We start from the raw sequence: 27361 nt of genomic DNA on the forward strand, positions 1-27361 counted from the left end.
GCAGGTATGATTTAACGCTGCGTTTTCACATTTGTTTATATTTCTCCCATAAATGTCCTGTGTGGAATTTATGGAGAAAATGATGCCATATATGGCCTATAAGCAGGTGTATGCATGAGTTTTGATAAAGTTTAACTTTTCATTTTATGTATTTTCTTTTATATATTTAAAAAAGATACAAACTTTAGATTTGTATCTATTTTATGGCAGTCAATGATAACACAGACTAGTATCCACATAGATTTTATGCATTCATGACATATCTTTTTCTTAGTTTTTTTTCAGTATTTCTAGGCTAGGTGGTTTTTCTGTGAGGTTTTACAAATTGTCATAAATCTTCTAAAATTGGTCTGACATATTTACTGAAACAAATCCGCATATAAGTGGACCCATGCAGTTTGAACCGTGTTGCTCAGGGGAGCAACTGTACTTTCGGCTTTGTGTGCCATGCAATCTTCATCTCAACTATTTAATACTGCCATTATAGCATAAAACCAGCCATAATGAATCCTCAAATCAGTGGACATGTCTATGTTCCAAGAAAACTGTATTTGTAAAAGGAAGCAGCGGACAGCAGGCTATAGTTCACTGAATCTCAGATCACTAGCCTGAACCCCCTACTTGCTCTCCCCAAGATGCCATCATCCTCACACTATGAAATCCCTCCACCTTATTTTCCGAAATTCACTATTACCCCACCCCCAGCACTACTACTGCCACAATTATTTGTGTGGTTTCTACTTCACTCCATAAAACCTAGAATGTGTCTAGGTTTTGTGAAAACTGAAGCACATACAGTTGGGGAACAGGGATGGACTATAGGAAGAAAACAAAATTAGGAATGTTAAATTGCCCCTGTATAAACAAGGACCCCTGCCACTTAAGCTTCACTGGCTTCATGGTAAATCCACCTGTGGTCCCTCAGGAACTCTGACTCTAACTACTGAATGAAAAACTTCAGTTGCTACCTCCATCACATTACAGACAATCCTTTCAAGCCTGACCTTGCAACTGCCGAAGCTCCCGTCCTCCTCTGGGACTTCTGTCCTCCAACCCATCTGTTATACAATCCCATGCTTTCATGAGCCAGGAGCTACACGCCTCTGTCATCTCAATTTTAGGCATCTGACTCCTCATCCACTATCTCAGCCAGTCAATAGAATCTCTAAGAATCTTAAAGTCATTGTTCGACAGTATCCTAACTGTCAGCCAAAGTTAGAGAAGAGACTATTTTGAAGAAGTTTACAGGTAGGATTTTTGTTTAATGGAATAAACAGCAGTAATTTACAGCAAACAATGTTTTTAATTGAATTGTATCATCAGAAGCACCTCCAGCTTGACAGGGACAATTCTTTTCAGAATGCAAAGAGGTCTCAAGGTCCCCTAAACTTCTACGGACAGGAATCAGGCTGAGAAATCTACTCAACTACAACTATGAGCCATTATTATTAAAAGGAAGAAGGTTCAGAGAGCGTAAAGAAGAGCCACAGAGAAGCATCCCCAAGGAGCAGAACTTTGCCTGAAGCAAATCATATTTCTCCCCTAGAACAAAGAGAACTTGCCATCAAGTTTCCAGCACTGTCATGGATCAGTGACTGTCAGGTGCCATGTGTGTCTATGGTGGTGTTTCTTTCTGTGTCTCATCACTGTAGTCGGGGAATGGGAAGGAGCGATGGTCTGTGTCCTTGGTTCACAGGTCATCAAAACTGAAAGGAACAATATTTAAGGAGCTGCACCTGAGGATAGGTACCCAAGGAGCCTCATGTATATCTAGATTTAATTTGGATGGCAAGAACCTTGGTTAGGAAACCCAAAACTAATCCCGTAAGAAGATGAGATCTGGGGGTGTTAGAACAATGTTGTATTGTGTGTGGAAAAGCCAGAATCATTAGGGGATGGGGAATACACTGCAGTATCTGATCTCCAAATACAGTCCTCTGGGTTATTCTCTTGCATTTAATGAACTACCCCTGTTTGTAGTCACATTCTCTGTGGGATGTTTGTGATTACTAATCCAATCTCTTTGTTATAAGTTTATTCATTTTTTCTATTTCTTCTTCAGTCAGTTTTAACATCCACCTAAGCTATCTAATTTGTTGGCATACATTTTTTCATAGTATGCCCTTATAATCCTTTTTATTTCTGTGAGGTCAAAAGTGATGACCTGTTTTCATATTAGCTCTTTTTTTCTGTCAAGTTCAAATCTACCATTGACCTTCTTTAGTAAACTGTTCACTTCAGTTATTTTATTGTTCAACTTCGGAATTTCCATTTGATTCATTTTGATAATTTCTGCCTCTCATTGATATTCTCTACTTGGTGCGACACCATTTTCACACTTTCCTTTCAGACATGGTTTCCTGCAGTTCTTTGCAGATACTTATAATAGCTGATTTAAAATCTGTCTAGTAAATCCCACATACTGGTCCTCTCAGAAACAGTTTCTTTGCCTTGCTTTATTTCCTGCGTATAGGCCATATTTTCCTAGTTTTGCTTTTTGGCATGCTTTGTGATTTTGTTGTTGAGAACTGAACACCTTGGATGATATAATGCGTCAACACTGGACATCCGACCCTCCCACTGAGGATATTTGTTACTGCTGTTTTCTTGTCTGTTCAAAGACACTTTTGTGCTAATACTGTAAAGTCTATATTCCTGTAGAGTCTGGCCACAGAAGGGTCTGTTCATTTAGCTCAGTGGCCAGCTAACGACTGGCCAGACATTTCCTTAAATGCCTTAAATCAGTAAGTCTTTCACCCTTTGCCAAAGGGCTGTGTATATGTGTTGCAGCACACCTCCAACATTTAGGCAATTTACACTTCTGCACAGGGCCTCAACATTGGCCAGAAGAGAGAGACGGGGTCCTCTTCAGGTCTTTCTTGGTCATATGTATAGCCCTATGCATGAACATAGGCTTCTATATTCCCCAGGAATACATTAAGAGTTTTGCAAAGTCTCCAGTGGATATTTCATTCCCTACAACTTCCTTTTAAGTTTCTTGACAAACTCTTCTTTGCACCAGATGGTCTCTCAACTTCAAGCTATGATGTTTAAAAATTGTCAATGATTGTTTGCTATCAATGCCAGTAGTATTGACTTTTCCCCTCAGATAAGCTCCAGTTCAGGGCAAATAGTGACAATGACTTATGAGTAGGGTTTTTCCAGGGAGGTATGAGACAGGTCAAATTGTGGCAATGTTCTGGGAGTGACATTTTTGTGGGGAGGGGTCCAAATCCAAGTGGCCCATTCCAGAAGCTTCAATTCTGCTAGTTTTCACAGCGAAAGTGTTTACGAAGTTGCTAATTTTCAAGGCTACATGTGGTATGAAAGAGACGGTGGGGTCAGGTAAGTCACACTGGCACTGCCTCACTGTTCTTACCGAGACTCATCCGTTTTCCTTGTTTTGTTGCAATCCGGTGGTAACTTGGTAATTGACAGAATTCTGAATATTAATTTTCACAATTTACCCAGTACTGGCTTTATTGTGGGGCAGATTATGGAGGTTCTCAATCCACCTTTCTGGAAGCCCACCTAATCCATTTTATTTTAAGTAATTACAGAGTAACCAAAAAAAGGTATTCTTTCATATTTAACCACATTTGCATTCTCTCTTGTGTACGTCATTTCTTACTCTAAATTTGAGTTTGCGTTTTCATCTGGTATTCCTTTGCTTTAGCCTGAAAAACTTATTTTAGCATTTCATGTAAAGCAGGTCTGCAGCTGATAAATTTTCTTAGCTGTCATTTATGTGAAACATCCTTATTTCAACCTCATTTTAAAATATATTTTCTGGAGATATAAAAATACAGACTGGCAACTTTTTTTTTTTTTTGAGACGGAGTTTCACTCATGTTACCCAGGCTGGAGTGCAATGGTGCGATCTCGGCTCACCGCAACGTCCGCCTCCTGGGTTCAGGCAATTCTCCTGCCTCAGCCTCCTGAGTAGCTGGCAGTACAGGCACGCACCACCATGCCCAGCTAATTTTTTGTATTTTTAGCAGAGACGGGGTTTCACCATGTTGACCAGGATGGTCTCGATCTCTTGACCTCGTGATCCACCCGCCTCAGCCTCCCAAAGTGCTGGGATTACAGGCTTGAGCCACCGCGCCCGGCCCAGACTGGCAACTTTTAAAATGGTTTTCTGCTTTTCTGGCCTCCGCTATTTCTGACCACAGGTCAGCCACCATTTGTATTGTTCATTACACTTTACATAATATATAATTTTTCTGTAAATATTTTCAAGATTTTTATCTCCAATTTTTAGGAGTTTGACTATCTTGTGCTTAGATGAATTTTGTTTATTTGCTTTTTAATCTTCCAAGGGTGTTCTGACATTTCTAAATCTGTAGACAAACATGCTTTACCAAATGTGGGGATATCTTGGCCACTACTTCTTTAAATTCTTTTTTCTGCCCCATTCTCTCTCTTCTGTTTCTGGGATTCCAAGTATACATATATTAGAATCCCTGAAATTGTCCCATAGGCCAGAGATGCTTTTTCATTTTTTTAATCTTTTTTTTCCTCTGCCCTTCACATGGAAAAATTTATATTAATCTTCTATGGTTTTTAATTTGCCGAAAAGCTCAGCTGGGGAATTTTTTTGTTTTAAATATTGAACTTTTTAGTTTGAGACTTTTATGTGGTTCTTCTTTATAGATTCATTATTCTGATGAGATTTTCTACCTCTTCACATATAATGTTTATTTTTTGGCTTTGAATATATTTGTGTAGTTGTTTCAAATTTCTGGCCTGTTAATTCCAACATCTGGGTAATCTTGGGTTTTGTTTCAGCTGATATTTTATTATGAGTAATATTCTTCAAATTCTTTCTGTATTACGTCAGTTTTGGTTTCTCCTAGCCACTGTGAATAATATGCTGTGGGGAATCTGGATTATGTCACCTGCTTTTTAGTGGTGACTTTTGTTCTGGTAGGCAGTCAAATTCCTAGTGGTTCGTTTGACCCCAAAATGCTTAGTTTTATTCTGTTAAGACAGATTTATATTGATTTAATCCTTAGACCAAGGACTTAGCCCTGACTTTAGGACGTGACCCATATTCTAAAGCAGGTCTATAGCGGCCCTTAATGTCGGGCTAGTTTTACGCACACTCAGGTGCACAGCAAGGACTGCCACTGTGGTGAGGCTGGAGTTCCAACGTCTTTCATCACTGCCCATCATGCCAGTTCAGCTCTCAGCCTTCCAACTCCACCTCTGCAAGGCCTGACATGATCTTGCTCTGTGCAGGTACAGCCCAGCCTTCACCAAAAACCTGTGGAAAACTCCGCAGGTTTCTGGGCTCCGTTCCTCTATGAAACTCACTCCTCCCTTAGGCCCTGCCCTGTGAATCCCTACTAGCGCACATCCCTAACCACTGCTCTCCTCCTTCCCAGCTCAACAGGGCCTCTGTTTCTACCTGGACTCTATTTCCCGTCCTGGGCCAAAAAAAAAAGAAAGGCCAGAGTGAACACAGCGTTCACCTCATGTGTTTCACTTCTCCCAAGGAACACAGCCCTATTCTGTCTACGTTAAAAGATGTTTTCCTGCTCTTCTGGCCCCTGTTGATTTTGACAAGAGGTCAGCTATCATTTGTATTGCGTGCCCTCCTCGATGTCATTACCAGTTTCTCTATGAATACTTTCAAGACTTTATTTTCCATTTTCAGGTTGCATGAAAACAGTCGCTTCACATGCTCTGTTGAGTTTCACTGTCACTAACAGTGGAAGGCCTGCCTCTACCAGTCCCTGTCATGAGAGAAAGCCAATATGCACCTTTTCAGGAGCACATTATAAATCACGAAAATTGAATAAAGAAGGCTCAAGGTAACTTCAATACATTTTAAAAAGTAGAAATGATACTCCCAACATTTGCTGCTCATAGTGCAGTAAAACTACAACTGTCTGGGAGGCTTTCAGGATGGCTGACTAGAGGCACACACACGTCTCCACGAGGAAGAACCAAAACAGCAAGGAGATAATCATGTGTTTCGTAGAGCATTTAAGACAGAGCCCTGGGATCCAGCAGGGAAGGGACAGGGAACATCCAAGGCACAGAGAGACACGGCAGTGAGGCAGCCACTGCTGCCCAGGCAGGATCAGCTCGGAGTCCAGAGAGGCTCCCCAGCGTAGGGACAGTAGTCCACACTCCCACTGGGGACCCTTAAAGCCCTAGCCGTGGAAGAGCCACTCTTCTCTTACAGGCCCTGAGACTAGCAGAGTGAGCTGCCTGGAGTCTGGGCAATGGCACTGCTCAAGACAGGGAATTCACACTGGGTCCCAACATTCCCCCAAGACCCAAGCAGCTGCAGAATGGCATTTTGAGCACCCAGCTCCCACCAGACTGCATTTTGCCATGGGGCCCAACATCCCCTAAATCTCTACATCCCTGGAGACCTGCTGACATCCCTCAGCATCCACCCAGAGGGTTGCAGCAACGCAATGCCTGCTGGAACCACGATGCGGCCAGGTTCCGGCACTCTAGCCCATGCAGCGTCCCACACCATGAAAACAAGCTGGGGAGGCTGCTCCTGGGACAAACGGAGCCGAAACATGCACTCCCCAGAGTCTGAGAGTTGCCTCCCTGCCGCCTGGGGATGCTGCCACCAACAGCAACCCTGCACCCGCCCTACCCCACAGTCAGAGGGCTGCCATGTATGTGCAGGTGTCTTCAGTGGGCCTGGACCAGCCCTCTAGGATACCACCCCAGGGCTTGAGAATAGGCTCATCTTGCCCACTGCTGCTGCCACTGAGCACACCACACAGGAACCCGGGAATGCCCTGCTCCACCCACCATAGCCTGTGCCCGTGTGCACCATTAGAAAGTCTGAGGAAAGGCTTGCTTCACCTGGAGTCACCCCTCTAGGTGTCTAAGCATACCTCCCAAGGGCTGGGGTTCATCCCAACATGTCTGTTGCCCCAGGCACACATATGCACCATGAGGCCTGACATGGGACCCAGCCCACCCCAACCCCAACTGCCCCTGAATACTGCCTGGGAGTCTGGTGACTAGCCCACTCCACCTATCACCCTGAGCAAGCACATAAATCATCAGAAACCCTGACAAAAGACAAATCCTACCTGCCACCAGCAGCCAAGCACACCGTTTCAGGACCTGGGGATTCTCCTGCTCTATCCACCCATACATGCTACCTTGGGGCCTGGAGACTGGCATGCTCAGAACATCATTACCACTGCTAGCATCAGCATATGCCACGTGGGAGCCGAACAGTGGCTGGCATCTCCATCCCCCAGCAAAATGTAACCAATGCCTCCATTAACTACCACATCCTAAGCCACAGAGGAAATCACAGGTACCACTGATGCCGACTGCAGCCAAATAAATCATACAGAAACTATACTACTGCACAAGCCCAAAATCAAAGCTGAAGTGCCCTACTCAACCAACACTACATATACATCTACAGGAAAAGGTCTCGCCCTAAGAAACCTAATCTGAAAAACAGGAAGAAGTGCCAGTTACACAAGATGCATAGACATCGACGTAAGGACACAAGAAAAATGAAAAGGCAAAAAAAAAAACAAAAAACAATGACACAACCAAAGGAAGAAAATAATTATCTAGTAATAGATTCCAACAAAAAAGAATTCAAAGATATTTGTAAAAAAGTCAAAGTCATGACATTAAAGAGGCTCAGTGAAACGTAAGAGAATACAGATGAACAAAACAAAGGAATCAGAAGCATAACTCATCATCTCAATGAGAATTTCAACAAAGAGACAGCTATCACTAAGGAGGATCAAATGGAAAATCTGGAACTGAAGAATTAAATGAATGGAATAAAAATTCAAGAACTTCAATAACAGACTATATTGAGGAAGGGTCTTTGAAATAATCCAGTCAGATAAAAATAAAAAATGAAAAAAGCTTCTATAATATATCAGACACCATAAAGAGAGCAAATATTCAAATTCTGGGTGTTCCAGAAGTAGAAGAGATAGAAAACAGCACAGAAAAACTATGTGATAAAATAATAGCTAAAAAAATTCCTAAGTTTTGCAAGCTCTTTAGGCTACAGAAACAGAAACCTCAAATATTCCAACACAAATACAACTCAAAAAGGTCTTCTCCAAAGCACATTCTAGTCAAACGGTCAAAAATCAGAGTAAAAGAGAGAATTCTATAACAGTAATTTTTTTAAAAAGTGTCAAACTACATATAAGGAAATGATCGTCAGCCTAACTGGATTTCTCAGCAGAAGCTCTACAAGTCAGAAGACAATTGGATGATATATTTGAAGTGCTAAAAGAAAAAGAAAACAGCAGCAAAAACCTGTGAGCCAAGAATACTATGTCCAGCAAATCTATCCTTCAAAATGTAAGATAAATAAAATCTTTAGCAGACAAATAAAAACTAACAAAGCTCATCCCCACTAGGCCAGACCCACAAAAAAAAATGCTTAAAGGAATCCTACATATGGAAGGGGGAAAAGATAATATTTATCATCACAAAAGTATAAAACTTGCTGGTAGAACAGATACAAAAATTAGATGGAGAAAAAACTCAAATGTGAGCAAAACATAAAGACTAAGTAGCTATTGTTTAACTACAATAAAAAATAAAAGAGAAAGAAAGAAAAGATATGCAAAACAACCAGAAGATAAATAACAAAATGACTGAAGTAAGTCCCTACCTATCAGTAATAACCTTGAATGTAAATGAATTGAACTATCCACTTAAAAGGTATAGACTAGCAGGATGAATTTTAAAAACCATGAACCATCTGGCTGCCTACAAGAAATGTATTTCACCTCAAACATACATATAAACTAAAGGTATGGAAAAAGATATGCCACGTGAACAAAACCCAAAAGCAAGCAAAAGTAGCTACATTTATATAAGCTAAAATAGAATTCAAGTCAAAAACAGTAAAAACAAAGTCATTACATAATAATAAATGGATCAATTTAGCAAGAGAATATAACAATTTAAAATATATATGTACCCAATGCCACAGAACCCATATACATAAAGTAAATATTAGAGCTAAGGGGAGAGATATTAATAGATGTTAATACAACAGTTTGGGATTTTGACATACCACTCTCATTATTAGATAGATAATACAGACAGAAAAATCTTCAACAAAACATTGGATTTAAACTCTACTTTCGATCAAATGGACCTAACATACATTTGCAGAACATTTCATTCAACAAAGGAAGAATATGTATTCTTCTTGTCAGCACATAAAACCTTCCCCAAGATAGACAATGTTAGGCCACGAAATGAGTCTCAACAAATTTTTAAAAATCAAAATCATAAGAAGTATCTTATCAAAACATAATGGAATAAAACTAGAAATCAATACCAAAAAGAACATTGGAAACTATGCAAATACATGGAAATCAATATGCTCCTGAATAACCACTGGGTCAGTGAAGAAATCAGAAAACAAAACACAAAGAAAAAGTTACTGAAACAAATGAAAACTGAAATAAAACATATCAAAACGTATGAAACACAACAAAAGCAGTGCCAAGAGGGAATTTTACAGCAATAACACATCTACATTCAAAAGTAGAAAGATTTCACGTAAACAATGTAACAACATACCTAAAGAAACTACAAAAGCAAACCAAAACCAAAATTAGTAGAAGGAAATAATAAAGATCAGATTAGGTCTAAAAAGAAAAAAAGAGACAAAAAAGTATAAAGGATCAACAAAAATAAAGTTTGTCTTTTGAAAAAATAAAATCAAAAAACCACTAGCAACACTACAAGAAAAAAAAGATCCAAATAAAATCAGAAATGGAAAAGGAGACATTACAACTGTTACTACAGAACTACAGAAGATCATCAGAGACGATTATGAGCAGCTATACACTAACAACCTGGAAAACCTAGAGAAAATAGACAAATTCCTAGACATATGCAACTACCAAGATTGAATCAGAAAAAATAGACCAACAATGAGTAATGAGTTGAACCAGTAATAATAATAAATATTACAGCAAAGAAAAGTCCAGGACCAGATCACTTCACTGCCCACTTCTACCAAACGTTCACAAAAGAATTAACACCAATTCTCCACCAACTATAGAAAAAAAATGAAAAGAAGATAATTCTCTCTAACTTATTCTACAAGGCCAGCATTACCCTGATATCAAATCCAGATAAGAATACAACTACTACAAAAAAGCCCTACAGGCCAATAGCCCTGATGAACATAGACACTAAAATCTTCAACAAAACACTAGCAAACAGAATCCAACAGAACATCAAAAAGATAACACACTGTGACCAAGTGGGATTTATCCCAGGGAAGCAAGGGTGGTTCAACATATGCAAATCAATCAATGTGATAAATCATCTCACAGAATGAAGGATAAAAACCATGTGATCATCTCAAAATATGCAGAAAAGGTATTTAACACGGTTCAGTATGTCTTCATAATAAAAACTCTCAACAAACTAGGCACTGAAGGAATATACCTCAATACATAATTATAAAGGCCAAATATGACAAACCAACAGCTAACATCATGCTGTATGGTGGAAAGCTGAAAGCCTTTCCTCCAAGAACTGGAACAACTCCTATTCAACATATTATTGGAAATCCTAGACAGAGCAATCAGGCCAGAGAAACAAACAAAAAGGCAGGCCAACATTCAAATACAGGAAATGCAGAGAACATCACAAAGACATTCCTCAACAGAGCAACCCCAAAGCACATAATCGTCAGATTAACCACAGTAGAAATGAAGGAAAAAATGCTAAGGGCAGCCAGAGAGAAAGGATGGGTTACCCACAAAAGGAAGCCCATCAGACTAATGGCGGATCTCTCAGCAGAAACCCTACAAGCAAGGAGGAGAGAGTCGGGGCCAATATTCAACATCATAAAAGAAAAGAATTTTCAACCCAGAATTTCACATCCAGCCAAACTAAGCTTCGTAAGCAAAGGAGAAATAAAATCCTTCACGGAAAAGCAACTGCTGAGAGATTTTGTCACCACCAGGCCTGCCTTACAAGAGCTCCTGAAGGAAGCACTAAACATGGAAAGGAACAACCAGTACCAGCCACTGCAAAAATGTACCAAATGGTAAAGACCATCGACACTATGAAGAAACTGTATCAACTAACAGGCAAAACAACCAGTTAGCATCAAAATGGCAGGATCAAATTCACACATAACAATATTAACCCTAAATGTAAATGGGCTAAATGCCCCAATCAAAAGACAAAGACTGGCAAATTGGATAAAACATCAAGACCCATCAGTGTGCTGTATTCAGGAAACCCATTTCACATGCAAAGACACGCATAGGGTCAAAATAAAGGAATGGAGGAAGATTTACCAAGCAAATGGAGAGCAAAAACAACAGGGGTTGCAATCCTAGTTTCTGATGAAACCAACATTAAACTAACAAACATCAAATGACAAAGTAGGTCATTACATAATGGTAAAGGGATCAATCGAACAAGAAGAGTTAACTATTCTAAATATATATACACTCAATACAGGAGCACCCAGATACATAAAGCCAGTTCTTAATGACTTACAGAGAGAATTAGACTCCCACACAATAGCGGGAGACTTTAACATCCAACTGTCAATATTAGACAGATCAATGAGACAGAAAATTAACAAGGATATCCAGGACTTGAACTCAGATCTGGACCAAACTGACCTAATAGACAGACATCTAAATAACCCTCCATGCCAAATCCACAGAATATACATTCTTCTCAGCACCACATCGCACTTATTCTAAAATTGACCACAAAATTAGAAGTAAAACACCACAGCAAATGCAAAAGAATGCAAATCATAACAAACAGTCTCTTATACTACAGTGCAATCAAATTAGAACTCCGGATAAAAAAACTCACTCACAACTGCACAACTACATGGAAGCTGCGCAACTGGCTCTTGAATGTCGACTGAATAATGAAATGAAGGCAGAAATAAAGATGTTGTTTGAAACCAGTGAGAATGAAGACACAACGTACCAGTATCTCTGGGGCACATTTAAAGCAGTGTCTAGAGGGAAATTTATAGCAATAAATGCCCACCAGAGAAGTGAGGAATGCTATAAAATCAATACCTTAACATCACAATTAAAAGATCTAGAGGAACAAGATCAAACAAATTCAAAAGCTAGCAGACGGCAAGACATAACTAAGATCAAAACAGAACTGAAGAAGACAGAGACACAAAAAACCCTTCAACAAAATTAATAAATCCAGGAACTAGTTTTTTGAAAAGATCAACAAGATAGACCACTAGCCAGACTAATAAAAAAGAAAAAAGAATCGAGTAGATGCAATAAAAAATAATAAGGGGGCTATCACCACCAATTCCACAGAAATACAAACTACCAGCAGAGATTACTACAAACAGCTCTATGCATATAAACCAGTAAATCTAGAAGAAATGGATAAATTCCTGGACACTTACACCATCCCAAGACTAAGCCAGGAAGAAGTTGAATCCCCGAATAGACCAATAACAAGTTCTGAAGTTGAGGTGGCAATTAATAGCCTACCAACCAAGTAAAGTCCAGGACCAGATGGGTTCACAGCTGAATTTTCCCAGAAGTACACAGAAGAGCTGGAACCATTCCTTCTGTAACTATTCCAAACAATACAAAAAAGAGGGAATCCTCCATAACTCATTCTATGAGACCAACATCATCATGATACCAAAACCTGGCAGAGACACAACTAAAAAAGAAAATTTCAGGACAACAGCCCTGATGAACACTGATGCAAAAATCTTCAACAAAATACTGGCAAACCGAATCCAACAGTACATCAAAAAGCTCATCCATCACAATCGAGTAGGCTTCATCCCAGGGATGCAAGGCTGGTTCAACATATGCAAGTCTATAAATGTAATTTACCACATAAACAGAACCAAAGACAAAAATCATATGATTATCTCAACAGATGCAGAGAAGGCCTCCAACGAAATCCAACAGCTCTTTACGCTAAAAACTCTCAATAAACTAGGTATTGATGGAATGTATCTCAAAATAATAAAAGCTATTTATGACAAACCCACAGCCAATATCATACTGAATAGGCAAAAACTGGAATCATTCCCTTTGAAAACTGGCACAAGACAAAAGTGACCTCTCTCATCACTCCTATTCAATATAGTATTGGAAGTTCTGGCCAGAGCAATCAGGCAAGAAAAAGAAATAGAGGGCACTCAACTAGAGAAAGAGGATGTCAAATTGTCTCTATTTGCAGACGACATGATTATATATTTAGAAAACTCCATCATCTCAGCCCAAAACCTCCTTAAGCAGATAAGCAACTTCGGCAAAGTCTCAGGATACAAAATAAATGTCCAAAACTCAAAAGCATTCCTATTCACCAATAACAGACAAACTGAGAGCCAAATCATGAGTGAGCTCCCATGGAAAAATTTTTAAGTTTCATTATTACTATAGAGAAAAGCATCACAGAGCTATCATTGATATCATACTGCAAAAAGAGAGCACCAGTCAGATGATTTCACAAAGAAATTCTACTGAGTTTTTAATGAGTAGATAATTTCAAGAATACATGAACTTTCTAGAAATACAGAAAGAGGAAAAATTTTTTAATAAGGCAATATAGCACTAATATTAAAATCTGGGCAAAGAATGTGTTTATTCCATCAAAAATGAACAAATAAAATCACAGACCAATCATACCAATCAATGGCACACTATGGTGTTCCGCCATGATAAAACTGCCTAACAATGCATTTCTCAGAACACATGGCTGTAGTCATTTAGAATTGTAACAGTGCAGACATGCATAAGATATAAAGTAAACTACTGTCACCTCATCCAGTTTCATTTTCCAAGGTGCTTTTGGTCATATCTGTTCTTATTTTGATTGGCAGTCTTATGGGGTTCAAATGTTTGTTCCCTCCAAAACTCATGCAGACCCTTAACCCCCATTAAAATGACATTAAGAGGATGGGAAACCCAACTATGGTATTAGAGGTGAGAACTCTGAGTAGCAGTTAGGATTAGAGGAGGTCACTAGGAGGGGACATCAGTCACTGCATAAGAGGAGGAAGAAAACCCTGAGCCAGCGAGCTCAGCCCCTCACCATATGATGCCCTGCCCCACCTTTGGACTCTGCAGAGTCTCCAACAGCAAGATGGCCCTTGCCAGATGCAGCCCCTGAATCTTGGGCTTCCCAGCATCTAGAACTGTACAAAAGAGATTTCTTTTCCTTTCAAATTACTCAGTCTCAGGTATTCAGTTACAGCAACAGAAAACAGATGAAGACAGAGACCAATCAGTCTAAATACTGTGATGACACTTCTGTTTCTTGGTTTGTCATCTTTAAGCAATGCCTACTGACTTTATGCCATTAAAGAGAATAAATTAACCTAGAGAAACCATCCCACACTTCCAACTTTTGCTAGTGATTTAAAAATTAAAAAATATCTGAAAAATTATTAAAAATTATTAAATATCTATTTTGACTCATCAACTTTAAACAGTACTTCCAGACTCTATGCTAGATAAGATGAAGAAACTTACAAATAGGCAAAACTTGATCAGAGAGTAATTCTATGAAGCATTTACCTTGTTCATAAAGTAGCTTCATATTCGAATCTTTGCAGGCAACTAGATTGTTGAGTAATGCAATCACACTTTGCATGGTGTTACCCAGAATGCTCTCCTGATGCTCCTGCAATAGATCATAATTTCCATCATAACCACACAGAAATACAGTCACATCATCATAAAGACAAATGGGCAAACGCTCTCCATTGCTTCATTCTTTGCACAAGGTTAAATTATTACCTTTTTGCACTTTAATGGCCATATTTTTCTGTGTTAAGGCAAATCCCATCAGTGAGTTAAGTGAGCTGGGAGGGACGGTAACTCACTCAGACACCAGTGCTGCGGCACGGACTCCCCTGCCCTTCAGCTGAGGGACCCTACACGGTCCTCCACGCTTTGGGTGGGCAGCAAACGAATTCAAGTATGTAGAACTCAGAAGACCATGCTTGAAGGTGAGTTTGAGATCACAAAAGAAAACTTCTTCAAGCAACTGTTTCTGCAGTTTCAATGTTATCTTGGTCTGCTATTTCCCCACTTTAGTACATTTGATCTGATTTATATTACTGCTTCCGCACAATAAACTACATGTGGACCAAAAAGAGTGAACTGTGAATTTTGCTTTCCTTAACACTTAGCATCACATGGTAGGGAGTAACTTAGGTCCTAGGGAGAATGGAAAATGAGTGATTCTTTAGTCTTAATTTCTCATTTTAAAGGCACAATAATTTCTTGGTAATTTTTAAAGGGATTTACAAACAACTTGCTTTTCTTTTGTTCCCCTTTTCATTGCTATGAATTTTTTTAAAAAACTTAAGCAATTAACACAGATTATAAATGCAATTATTGAATTTCATATTATTCAAAAATAAAGAGGAAGTCTTTGCAGTCTGGAACGAGGATGAGGCAAGAGAGACACAGGGTGAAAATGTGAGGTGGTGCTCCTCCCAGTTCCCGTGAGCACCCACCGAGGCTGAGGGCTTGTCCCACTCTCAGTCCTGTGCCCATTCCCCAGGACTACTCTGCTAGTAACTAGTCCAACCCCGAAAAGCAACCAGCATGTTCATTAGTAGGCTTGATCTAGACCCTTTCCTATTCAACTTTTCCACCCCTCGCCCACAGAGAAGCATGTGGTTTGCTGTGGGGCTGTTTTTTCACGTAGAGCTATTTTGGGCCAGGCACTGTAGCAGGCACTTGAAGTATGCCGGTGAACAAAGTCCCCTATCCTCACATCAACAGACAAAGAGGCATAATAAATAAGTGAACTGTATAATGTATTAGAAGATAGCGAATATTCTGGCAAAAAAAGAAAAAAGCAGAGCAGGGAAGCAAGGTTGAAAGGGCAATGTGAGGCTGCACGTGATGTGAAATTGAGGCGTCAGGGTAAGACTCACTGAGGTGGTGTCATTTAACAGAAATTTTATTTTAGTTTTTAAATGAAGGCTCTTGGTATCTCTCATTTCAATAAGCTTTTCTTTTGAAATAACTTTAGCTTTATAGAAGAGTTTCAAAGATACTACAGAGTTTCCATATACCCAGCACCCAGGTTTCCCTAATGTTAACATCTTACATTTGTTGTATTTATCAAAACTAAGAAATTTACACTGATACAATACTAACAACTCAGTTACAGACAATTCGAGTGGTACCAGTTTTCCACTGATGGCCTTTTCTGTTCCAGAATCCAATCCAGGATCCTATTTTGCATTCAGGATTAGTCATTTTTGCAACAAATACTAAGCGCCAATGATTCTAGGTAGTTGACGTATATCAGTGAACAAAACAGAAGAAAGCCCTGCCCTTACGGTGTTTACCTTGTACCAGGAGGAGATGACAACAAATGACACACTAAATAATTGTGAGATACGTCACAGCAAATAGGATAAGGCGGCTTGGGAGTGCTGCAGGGGAAGCTGCAATACTCAACAGAGCAAGCAAAGCACAGCTCCTTCAGAAAAAGACATCTGAGCAAAGATTCGAAGGGGCAGAGATGTGCTTCCCCACCTAATACACTTGCAGAGCCTGTCGGCTTAGCTGCTTTAGGAACGCTGCATCTATGTTCATAAGTGACACTGACTTCTGAGTGACACCCCCTTCTGATTTTAGCATCAATCTCACACTAACCTTGTCCATCCGTTTTATTCCAAAAATATTTCTTGTGTATGTAATATCTGTTTCTAGGAGATCTGGTAGAACTCACTCATAAAAGAAACTAGCCTCGTACATTTCTACCAGTTTTGTGGAAAAACACCCACAAACTCAAAGAGCTTTTTCTCTTCTCTCACTCAGTAATAATCAACACAGGAGACTTCTGTGACCACATGTGTGGGGATTTCCCCCACACATGAAGCAAGCAATCGATTCTGCAGCTGACACAGCTGGGTGTTCCCTACCTCAACCCCAACGCTATCTACCTGGAGACAGTATCACATCACACAGGGCGAGGGCTGGGTCCCATGAGGCTGCGAACCGCCCCCCTTCAGACACTCATCACAAGTCTGGGCCTCTGGAACTTCTGAACCACCGGCGTCAAGTTGGGGTTCCCACGACCCCCTCTTTGGGTTCAATTAGTTTACTAGGGAGGCTCACAGAACTCAGGAAAACATGTTTACCATTCTACTATAAAGGATATTACAAAAGACGTGGATGGAGACATGCATACTGCGGCGTACGGGGAAGAGGTGTGGAGCTTCCGTGTCTTCCCTGGGCCCACCGCCCTCCATCGACCTGCACGTATCCAGCTATCTGGAAGTTCTCTGCATTCTGGGGTTCCGTTTTAGGTCCTTTAGGGTTTATGGAAGCTTTGTTATGTAGGCACGACTGATCATAACACTGGCCGTGAGTGATCAACTTAACCTCAGCCCCTCTACCCTCCCCGGAAGTTGGGGATTGGGACTGAAAGTTTTCAGCCCTCTAATGTGGCCTTGGTCACTCAGGTGACAAGTGACCATCCTGAAGCTACCCTAGGGGATGCCAGCCATCAACTCATTAGCATACAAAAAGACAGCATGTGAAGACAGAGTTCTAAGGACTTTAGGAGCTGTATGCTAGGAAACAGGGGTGACAATCAAACATGAACTTCACACCAACAGACCTTAAAAAGAAATTTAAAAACTAAACACTTCTGCTCAGGCATCTACAACATCTTGACCCAATTTGGTTTTTCTATTTTCTTAGAAAACCACCTATAATGTCCAGATTTTCCAAACATACTGTAACAAACCCACAGAGCATTCCATTACACCTTCACAAAATCCCCCGACCCTGTTTATCTTGCCTTTACACTGTGTCCTCTCTCTTGTTGATCGGCCTCACCAAAGTTTCATCTAAGCCATCAGACTTTTCAAGGAACCAGCTTTCCATTCAAATCATCACCCTACATTTTTTGTGTAGTCATTATGAATAAGTAACAAATTTCCCACTTCTCTCTCTTAGGTATATAGTAGAATGGCATTTCCCTGCCTGCTTGGAAAATGACACTAGTGATGAAATTGACGCTTGCTCTGGCCAATTAAACTCACGTGAGAAGCACCAGGAGCCAGTGACGGCTTCATCATCCCATCCTGTGTTTCCCTCTGCCCCGTGACCTTCTAGATGGCGAGGCTTCTAATGGCCTGGGTATCAGAGTGAGAACATGAAGCAGAGAATCCCGGAACCTCTTGATTGCACAGGCGGTTTCCAAGGCTTACGAAAACACCCACACTGCATCTGGCTCTGAAACCGCTTCCTCGGCAGATCTGCTCCTCCACTGATGAGACCCGCTTGATTTCGTGTGGGTTTTGCCATGTATGCCATTGCTTTACGCAAGACAAAGTGTTTGCTTTCTAAATACTGATGACTAAAAACTTTGAACTTCAGAAACACACGCTTAAGAGCACTTTTGCGGTGAACATTAATGTTTGAACGTTTCGCGGACACCAGCTTAAGAAGATTAATGTGGAAGCAGCGGTCTGCCGCCAATTTCATCTAATTATTCTTACAGTTGGTTGGAAGGAAAGGGTGATTAAGAAGCACCAAGATGACACTACACGTTATTCGTGATAAAGTAACTAACGATACATAGAAAACCTATTCTTGTGAAGAAAGTAAAGCTAATAAATCTTTCATTTTTGGTCCCATTTGGTAAAATGACACATACTGCTCCTTGTTCAAAGACCCATCTGTCAGCAAATATAGGTCAGTCTTACTAGAAATAAAGCTATTGTTTGAGATACACATTTTTGTAACTAAATGCACATTTTCTATAATACTCTTGGCAATTACTTTGCTCATTCTGAAGCCAATACTCCAGTTTTTCCCCCACTCGTGAGTGAGTGCCACTTGACATAGGTACTTCCTTTACTGCAAAAGCTAACTTTCCAAACCCCTGCTAACCAACCCTGGACGCTAAGAACGCAGAATCAGATCCCAAACAATCAGGTCCCAGGGCTCCTTGCCTGGAGGTCCCAGAGTCACTGCAGAATAAAGGCCTCTGCCAGCCCCACTACTCAATCTGCAGAGGGTATAAAACTAACACATACTCGGCCAGGCGCGGTGGCTCACGCCTGTAGTTCCAGCACTTTGGGAGGCCAAGGCCAAGGCCAGTGGATCGCGAGGTCAAGAGATTGAGACCATCCTGGCCAACATGGTGAAACCCGGTCTCTACTAAAATACGAAAATTAGCCGCGTGTGGTAGCGCGCGCCTGTAGTCCCAGCTACTCGGGAGGCTGAGTCAGGAGAATTGCTTGAAGCCGGGAGACGGAGGTTGCAGTGAGCCGAGATCGCGCCACTGCACTCCAGCCTGGCACCTGGCGCAAGAGCAAGACTCTGCCTCAAAAAAAGAAAAAAAAAAAACTAAGGTACACTCCGATTATCAAAATTCCCCACTAACATTATTACTAGGGGTGCTTAGGAAAAAAATATTTGATGCACAGAATAAAAACGGAGACAAATAATCCTATCGCCAGTCCATGGGAAAGCGTTGTACTTCTATTCCACACACTAACTAAAAACATTTGTTATTTTTATTGTCTTTGTGGGTTTATAGACTAGCCATATATCACGAACTTTGTTCAGTGTAAAGTGAGGGCTTTATAAAAATCATAATACAGAATTATCTTCACTTGCTCGTCCCTTATTTATGTCTTCTTACATGGTACAGCAGACGGAGACCTTGGGGCACAGCGATTGTTCCCATTCAAGATGAGACAAGGTTCTCCGGGTGAACGAAGAGCTGCTGCTCTGGACTAGAGCATGATTTTCCCAGAAAGAATGCTAAATACACGCGAAGGGCAGCAGGGAGGGTGTAAATGTGAATTAAGCATACGTCTATTAACTTTTATCAAACTGTGCTATTTATCTGAGCAACTTTCATAAGGTTTTTTCTCGTTCACAATCATTATTAGCTTATGGGGGTAAATTGTGCATTGAAAACCATTACATGTGCTTCTTAAAGTCAGAGGAGGGAAATACATGAGAAGAGAAAACATGAGCATGAGTATGTGGGCTCCAGTCCTTCTTGGGCCCCTCTGGAAGACGGATGGAAACAGACAAGGGAGCACGTTTCATTCAAAGTCCGCAGGCCAGAGTCGGAGAAGAGGGATGACTCTGACGAAGGACTATTTCACCATTAGATGCTCCTCTGGGAGCGCCCCTCCCACTCCCCCAAATTTATGACCGAGTCCCAGGGTAAAAGCGCAATACAGGAGACTAGTTAAAATCTTGATAATCTATATTTTTTTCTATCTTCACAGCTCATTAATAAAGCAAGGAGTCTACACGGTCAGTGCCGTGATACATGCAAAGAGAGATGGAAGCAGGTGAAGACCTGTGACAAGGCCTCTGGGACAGTGTCGGGGGATGGTCAGCAACAGAGCCGCGGCATGGCCCGAGCTGGGCCAAGACAGCACCGATAATGTACTGAGAACTTCCAGCGTGCCATGGCCTGTACCCCAAGCACTTCACCTGCATCATCTCATTTAACCCTTACAAAAACATGACAAGGGCTATCCTAGTGCCCTTTTTATCCATAAGGACTGAGGTTAGAGAAGGCAAGTGTAGCTTGCCCAACTCTTCATTGGTGAAGCTGGGATTTGGTTTACGGGATGGCAGAAGCCTTGCCCCTAATCACCGTGAAACACTGCCTACTCATCAAAGGAGGGTGGAGGGCCGGATCACCCGGCCAGTCAGCACACACCAGGTTAACCGACACACCTGTGGACCCACCGTGCTACCTGGGAGGAACTGAATGAAGCCAGCCAAGGTGAAAAGAACCTGAGAAACACTGATCTCAGCTGTCATGTGATGCTCATCGTCCCCTCCAGGCCACAGTGTCCCATGTCCCCTCCCCCCACCACTGCGGCCTTCCAGTTCCACAAGAGCCCTCCGTGTTTGTCACTACACTATGTGATGCACAACCCAGGAAGCACAATGTGGGTATCAGGCAATTACAGGGAAGAAAAGAATAAGCATATTGCCATTAACAGCCACATCATTCTGGCACTTGTGTTCACACTGGCTCATGGGGAAAGAGAAGACAACTCACAGAAGACGCATCATCGACAGCCCACAAAAGGCAATCCCACTGCACTTCAGGATTATGACAAAAACATTTAACTCCTGCATCCATAACCAGAAAGCCCAGCTGACCTAAGCTATGTGCCTCACACCATAGTATATGGACATTTAATAAACAGAACATCAAGGGCTCTAATAAAACAGCATTTGCCAGTAGAGATAATTAGAATTGAAGCAGCAAAATTCTAGTGTTTGGCAACACAGATGAAACAACTTCATTAAAACGTACAGTTTCAGCAAATGAATGGCAGGAGAGCACTGGACCCTGAAGAATCAGCCTTCTCAAAACTGACTGCTTCAGTGCTTAAACAGGACAGCTCTGAAACGCCAAGGGCACAGCAAGGAAATGCTAGTAAAAAATGACCAGCCTTTCCAAAGCAGCTTCATGTAGACGGGGCATTCTGCTTTACTCCAATACCTGACAGTGTAAATGACACTGAAAGACTTCAGACATCTGGATTAAAAGTTTGGTAAAGATCTAAATAGTCAAGGTAGAAAACACCTTTAACAACTAAAAGTAACAGGTAACCATGGTCACTCTCTTTTGCCTTTGGTTCAGGCCAGAATTTAACAACTAATTGGAAGACCACAACTAATCATGGCGATGAGAAGGCAGAGAGAACGGGGAGAGAGAAGCACGTGCACAAGTTGTGCATGCAGCACCCACAATCTTGGAAACACACAGCACATCCTACGCAACACACGCTTAAACTGCATTTCGGGAAACACAGTCACGCTTGCTCTAGAGGACATGAGTCTACTGCGCACTCACGTGTACCGCAGCACCAAAGTGCTGCTCCAGGATGTGGTGGCGTGTCCAGTCACTTTTTGTCACGAACAGTCTCTCACCTGGCTCGATTCCTAGAGCTCTGACCCAAGCTCAGCAAAGTCCTCAGAGTATTCAAGTGAGATCAGTATGTTCTGAGGCAAGGGGACACATTTCCATAGTACCGATGACTTTCCACAACCCTGTGTCACCGGCAGCTTAAACTCAATGGCATCTACGTTCTGTTCAACTCCCTTTGCCCTCACCCTTTCCTTTCTGGTTCCTCTTTTGATGGGAGGCCCCACACCTTGCCCAGCCACATAGTCACAAACTAGACTCATCGGGCACTGCCTCCCTAGGTCTCCCTCAGCCAGCCAGCCACAAGGTCGCCTCAAAACTCCCTTGAGCCCTCCCTGCGTCTGTCCTCTGCTCCCCATTCCCACTTACCTACCTACGATCAGGCAATGGCATCCTCAGCAGGGACCGCAGCCTCCTAACAGGGGTCTCTACTTCCAGCCCCACCTCCACGACTGCTACCAGACTCCTCTTTCTAAAGTGGCAGAGACTCTGTCTCCATCGGTGGGGCTTAAATCTGGAAGACTGCCGGCCAAGGCAGGGGGCACTGGTTTACAACAGGCCCAAGACCATTGCTACCACAGTCCAGCTTCTGCCCACAGCCCTGGTGGGATTTAAAGCCCTGAAAGGAGGGGCAGCCACCAAAATCGTCGGATGGCAGACGCAGGGACATGGTTACTCTAGTGCGCTCAGTCCCACGAGATGATTTGGAAAATGTCCTTAGGACTTTTTGAACCAAATAGTGAGCCCTGGGGGTGAGAAGCAGGGAAATGAACAAGCTGAATTAAACTGAAAGGGTGTGGGCTGACTTAAAACTAATTCAGTCATTTACCTCATTAGCATAGGTAATGTGGATTCCTAGGAAGAAAGACCAGGACCTAGAGGTGGGGACGGGGGGGACGTAGCGTGGGAGGAAGGTGCTGGGGTACCTGCCCTGGGCATCCGCTCTGTTGGCTGTGCAGCAGGTAAACAGTGCCTCTGCCAACATGGTTGGGGCTTCTAGGGGCTGAGCAGGCTCTGACAGGGGCTGAGGAGACCACAGGAGAATAGTGAAGCATGTGTTTCTCCCCTCGGTAGCCAAAAGTGTATGGTGCTCTCACCCCGGGCATACGGAGATACATAGATTTAAGCCCCTTCCTTTATATGAGGCACCATCATTTGAAGGCTCCCTCCACCTTTCTGATCAAAGACATGAGAGAAGGCGATTTAAAATTATTTTTAAATTTGACTGACAGATCCTGTAGGGCCCTCTAGCAGCAGCAAATACAAATTATGATTAGTGACGCATTGCAGCTGCCACAGAAGGGAGCATGGGGATGCACTGGTTCCATCTGCCAATCAGTGTGCGGAGCTTGTCTTCAGAACTCCAGTCCTCATTCAGCACCAGTAGTGGTGTGCCGTGAATGTCCCTCTGGCAGGTTAATTGTGTCACTTGGCTTTCCCAGCCCTGCCCTTTCATGTTATTTAGGCTTCTAGCAGGAAGCGTTCATCCTCTTGGCTCTGCTGTGGCCCTGTGCCTCAAGGCAGGAGCAGTGGGCCAGAGCCAGTGCGGCTCAGGCAGGAGAACCCTGGCAATGGAGCCAAAGGGAAGCTGCCAGGATCAGCTCCCTGGGGGTGGACTATGCCCCTTTTATGTATCTGCCTGCAGTGCTGAAAGAGGCCAATCTGCCACACAACGCACTATCTGAGCTAATGACTAGCCTAAAGTAGGGAGGACAAGTGAGAAAACAGAACAGGTCCAGACACGCACCTCCTTCAGCCTCACATCCCTGCTGCTGTCTAAAAGTAAAGACGGCAATAAAAATAACAATAACAAAGTCCTAGCAAACTAATGTCACTCTTAAAAATTCAGGCCAGATGTTTCCTGACGCTGGGGTCTGCGGGGAAGGCTGCGTTGTGCCGAGCCCCGCCCTCACTCTCCTGTGCCCGCTGCATCGCTGTGCTCACCAAGCGTACAGAACTGCTGGTTAACCCCACCCCTCACCGATGCCAAGCGCCTGAGGGCAGGACTGGGGCTTTTAGTCGTGTCCCCAGTGCCCGCGTGCAGTCCCTGGTACACAGTGCTGTCTGAAAAATTAATGAAAAAACAATCTTGCTCCAAGCTGCTTGGGTAACAGCAGCTGCAGAAGGCAAAGATGGCTTGAGCCCCCTTCAAGAAATCAGTCATTGACCAGAAACTTTTATAGTCAATGACTAGTCAAAGACTAGAAAAGCCTTTGCTGACGTAACTGATAAACATTTATTGAGCACCTAAAATTTGCTACATACTGGTATAAAGTAGAACTGTAAAAGGATAAAAACACCCTTCCCCAAAATGCGTTCGATCAGTTCGCCTTTACTTTTGAATACTGTTTCCAAAAAGGCACAGATTCAGATTTTCTTTTTCACTTTAAGTAAAATACACAAAATCTCTCTCATGCTAAATGCTGGTCAAGCACTCATGAAGCACTTGCATTGGCATGGAAAATGTATACCCCTAAAAGTCTGAAACACACTTTAATGAAACACAATTTTAATGAGATTCTCTGTAAAAAACTGCTCACAAACAGTGTCCCATCCTAAAGAAAGAAAACGTCACAGTGAAAAGGAATGGAAAGATCCATTACACATGCTTATCACAAGGCAGTTTTCAATTAGAGTTGTCTTTCACTGTGGGAGTGCACAAATTTTTCCTGATGGGCGTTTACCAAGTGTAGGTACTCAGTTTCAGTTTCGAAGAGGTACTAGTATATCCTGCAGAAAAAAGGTTTCAGGGGAATTGACTAGAAGTTTATTTAAAGCTACGGTGTGTGTGTGTGTGTGTGTGTGTGTGTGTGTGTGTGTTCGTTTTCAGACGGGGTCTTGCCCTGGGGGGTGTGTGTGTGTGTGTGTGTGTGTGTTCGTTTTCAGACGGGGTCTCGCCCTGGGGTGTGTGTGTGTGTGTGTGTGTGTGTTCGTTTTCAGACGGGGTCTCGCCCTGGGGTGTGTGTGTGTGTGTGTGTGTGTGCGCGCACGCGTCTGCGTGTGTGTTCGTTCATTTTCAGACGGAGTCTCGCCCTGTTGCCCAGGCCAATCTCAGCTCACTGCAAACTCCACCTCTGGGGTTCAGGCAATTCTCCTGCCTCAGGCTCCCAAGTAGCTGGGACTACAGGCACCCACCACCACGCCCAGCTAATTTGTTGTATTTTTTTAGTAGAGACAGGATTTCACCACGTTGGCCAGGCTGGTCCCAAACTCATGACCTTGTGATCCACCTGCCTCAGCTTCCCAAAGTGCTGGGATTACAGGCGTGAGCCACCACGCCCAGCCTAAAGCTAAAGTTGTTTTAAACGTATAGTGTGGTAGAGCAGGAAAAAAACTGCCCAGATTTCAACCTTGGCCTGCCCTAAACCAGATGAAACGCCTAAGCAAAGCAAGAAAATAAACTAGCAGACCTTGGAAGAATCTGAAAGACTTTTCTAGTTCAATCCTTTAATGTTTAATTTTTGTGAATACAAAAGAGGTGTATATATGTAAGGAACACGAGATGCTTTGATACAGGCATGCAATGCATAATAATCACAGCAGGGGAAATGGAGGATCCATCACCTCAAGCATTTATCCTGTTTCACAAATGATCCAATTATATTCTTAGTTATTTTAAAACGTACGCTTATTATTGACTATAGTTACCCTGTTGTGCTAGCAAATACTAGGTCTTATCCATTCTTTCTTTTTTCTCATTAACCATCCCCACCTACCCTCCACCTTCCCGCCACCCTTCCTCGCCTCTGGTATCCATCCTATTCTCTAGCTCCATGAGTTCAAATTGTTTTTCAATCCTTTAATTTTAAAGATGGATTGAATCTCTGAGAAGGGAACATAAAGAGGAAGGTCTGGACTTAAAAGCCATCTTCCTTTCCCATTACCTGACAATCATTTACCTAAAAATCACATCAGGGCTTACAGAGTCAAAGATGTAATTTTACACTTGATCTCAGCCAAAAGGCCAAGGAGAGATCCAAGGATGGAACCTGAAGACAGGTAAATGTTTTGCCCACACTGGAGCAACACCGTAAACACTGATCCCTGGAGCTGTGCATGGGGCTGCCTTTAACCCCTTCCTTGGTAGGTCAGCTCTTACTCCTGAACGGCAAGGGATGAACAGGGTATTCCGGAACAAATGGGAATACCCCAACATAATGCATGCTGAGCCTCAAGCTGGAAACACTTTTCGGATCTAGTAGAATTTTTCAGTTTTTGCAGCAGAAGGCTATCTCTAAAAAGGGGATAGCCATCTTACAGTCAGGGCTGAAATGTTAAGCCAAGAGCACCTATTTTCCAATAGAATATTCTAAGCATGTAACTTAGAGCGGCGAGCACGCACGTTTACGAGAGGTCTGACAGCAGCAGAAGGCAACGCGATGGCTGTCGCTCACGCTGGAATTCGCTGCACTTGGCATTGTATGCGCAGTCACACCTCTCTTCCCGATTTCCGTAACTGAAAGCAATCAGCTTTCCTGTCTTAGACTCTACTCAGATAATAACCACTATATTTGATTAATCACTTTGGAACATTCGGTAAGCTCATTTTTGGCCACACAATGACACAAGCTATACCATCTTGAAGAATTAATGGTTGCCACAGGATAAAACCATTCCAGGAATTTTTCACCTCTCAGGTAATCTTTTGTGTCTTTACAGTCATTTTTATTAACTGGAATTAGAAGAAACTGTAGACATAAGCATAAACTGGGCAGTATTAAAGTGGGTCAATAAATTAATAAATGTGGGTCCAAAATTCTGTGCTAAACAATCACAAGAAGTGTCAATCAAGGAGCCTTCTGATGGGAGGAGGTTTGGAAGAAGGGATTGATAAACCCACAGACCCTACACGTAAGTAGGGTATGTGCTGGACAAGCAGAAATAATAAGGAAATTCTAGAAGTCAGGAGACTGGCCAGCTTCATCAAGGGAGAAAGGGACCGTATATTGGGCAGGCTCCAGTTCCAAAGTCCAGAAGGAAACTCTTGAGAGCTTACTGTCTTCAGTCAAGCTAGGCTGAGAGTTTCCCAAGGGCCTTGAGACATCAGGGGCAAGCCAACCCTCCTCTTCAATGTCTGTTCTGGGACAAATGCTCACGGGGTTCCTGGCTACATGCTGAGCATGCCAGACTCATCTGAAAAGTACTACTTGTCATGTCCCCCGTTTCTGCGTCAAAGCACCAGGCTCACGCGTCCACGAGAAGCCCCTTGAACAATGGAATAAGGAAATGGGAAAGGGGGAAAGGGAAGGCATGGCGTTTTCGTATTTTTAACCACTGTATCCCAATGAATGAGCTCCAGGTTTAAGGGTTTATAAGTGGAAATGGCTTGATCAGATTTCCCTCATGCAAATCAAAGAGAAAACCAGAAATAAAAGTGAGCACTAAGAATGAAGGGAGAGAGGAAGGAGGGGAGGGAGAAAGCTGGGGGGGA

General features: G+C 42.3%; 1 protein-coding gene and 1 long non-coding RNA gene across 9 annotated transcripts in view; one reads left to right on the forward strand and one right to left on the reverse strand.

Annotated features, from left to right (window-relative positions):
• Positions 1-27361, reverse strand: part of ULK4 (unc-51 like kinase 4) — a 620462-nt gene that overhangs the window by 268147 nt on the left and 324954 nt on the right. For 6 of the 8 annotated variants that reach the window (XM_037742907.1, XM_037742908.1, XM_017540957.2 and 3 more), the window contains one exon: positions 14553-14658. The exons of the other annotated variants lie outside the window; for them this stretch is intronic. In XM_037742907.1, the coding sequence (XP_037598835.1) occupies positions 14553-14658 (106 nt within the window). The remainder of the gene's footprint in view (positions 1-14552; positions 14659-27361) is intronic. 8 annotated transcript variants of the gene reach the window in all.
• Positions 1-27361, forward strand: part of LOC108312811 — a 420933-nt gene that overhangs the window by 218267 nt on the left and 175305 nt on the right. The gene's annotated exons all lie outside the window — the stretch shown is intronic.

Source organism: Cebus imitator, unplaced genomic scaffold (assembly GCF_001604975.1).
Source record: "Cebus imitator isolate Cc_AM_T3 unplaced genomic scaffold, Cebus_imitator-1.0 Scaffold129, whole genome shotgun sequence".
Classification (NCBI taxonomy): Eukaryota; Metazoa; Chordata; class Mammalia; order Primates; family Cebidae; genus Cebus; species Cebus imitator.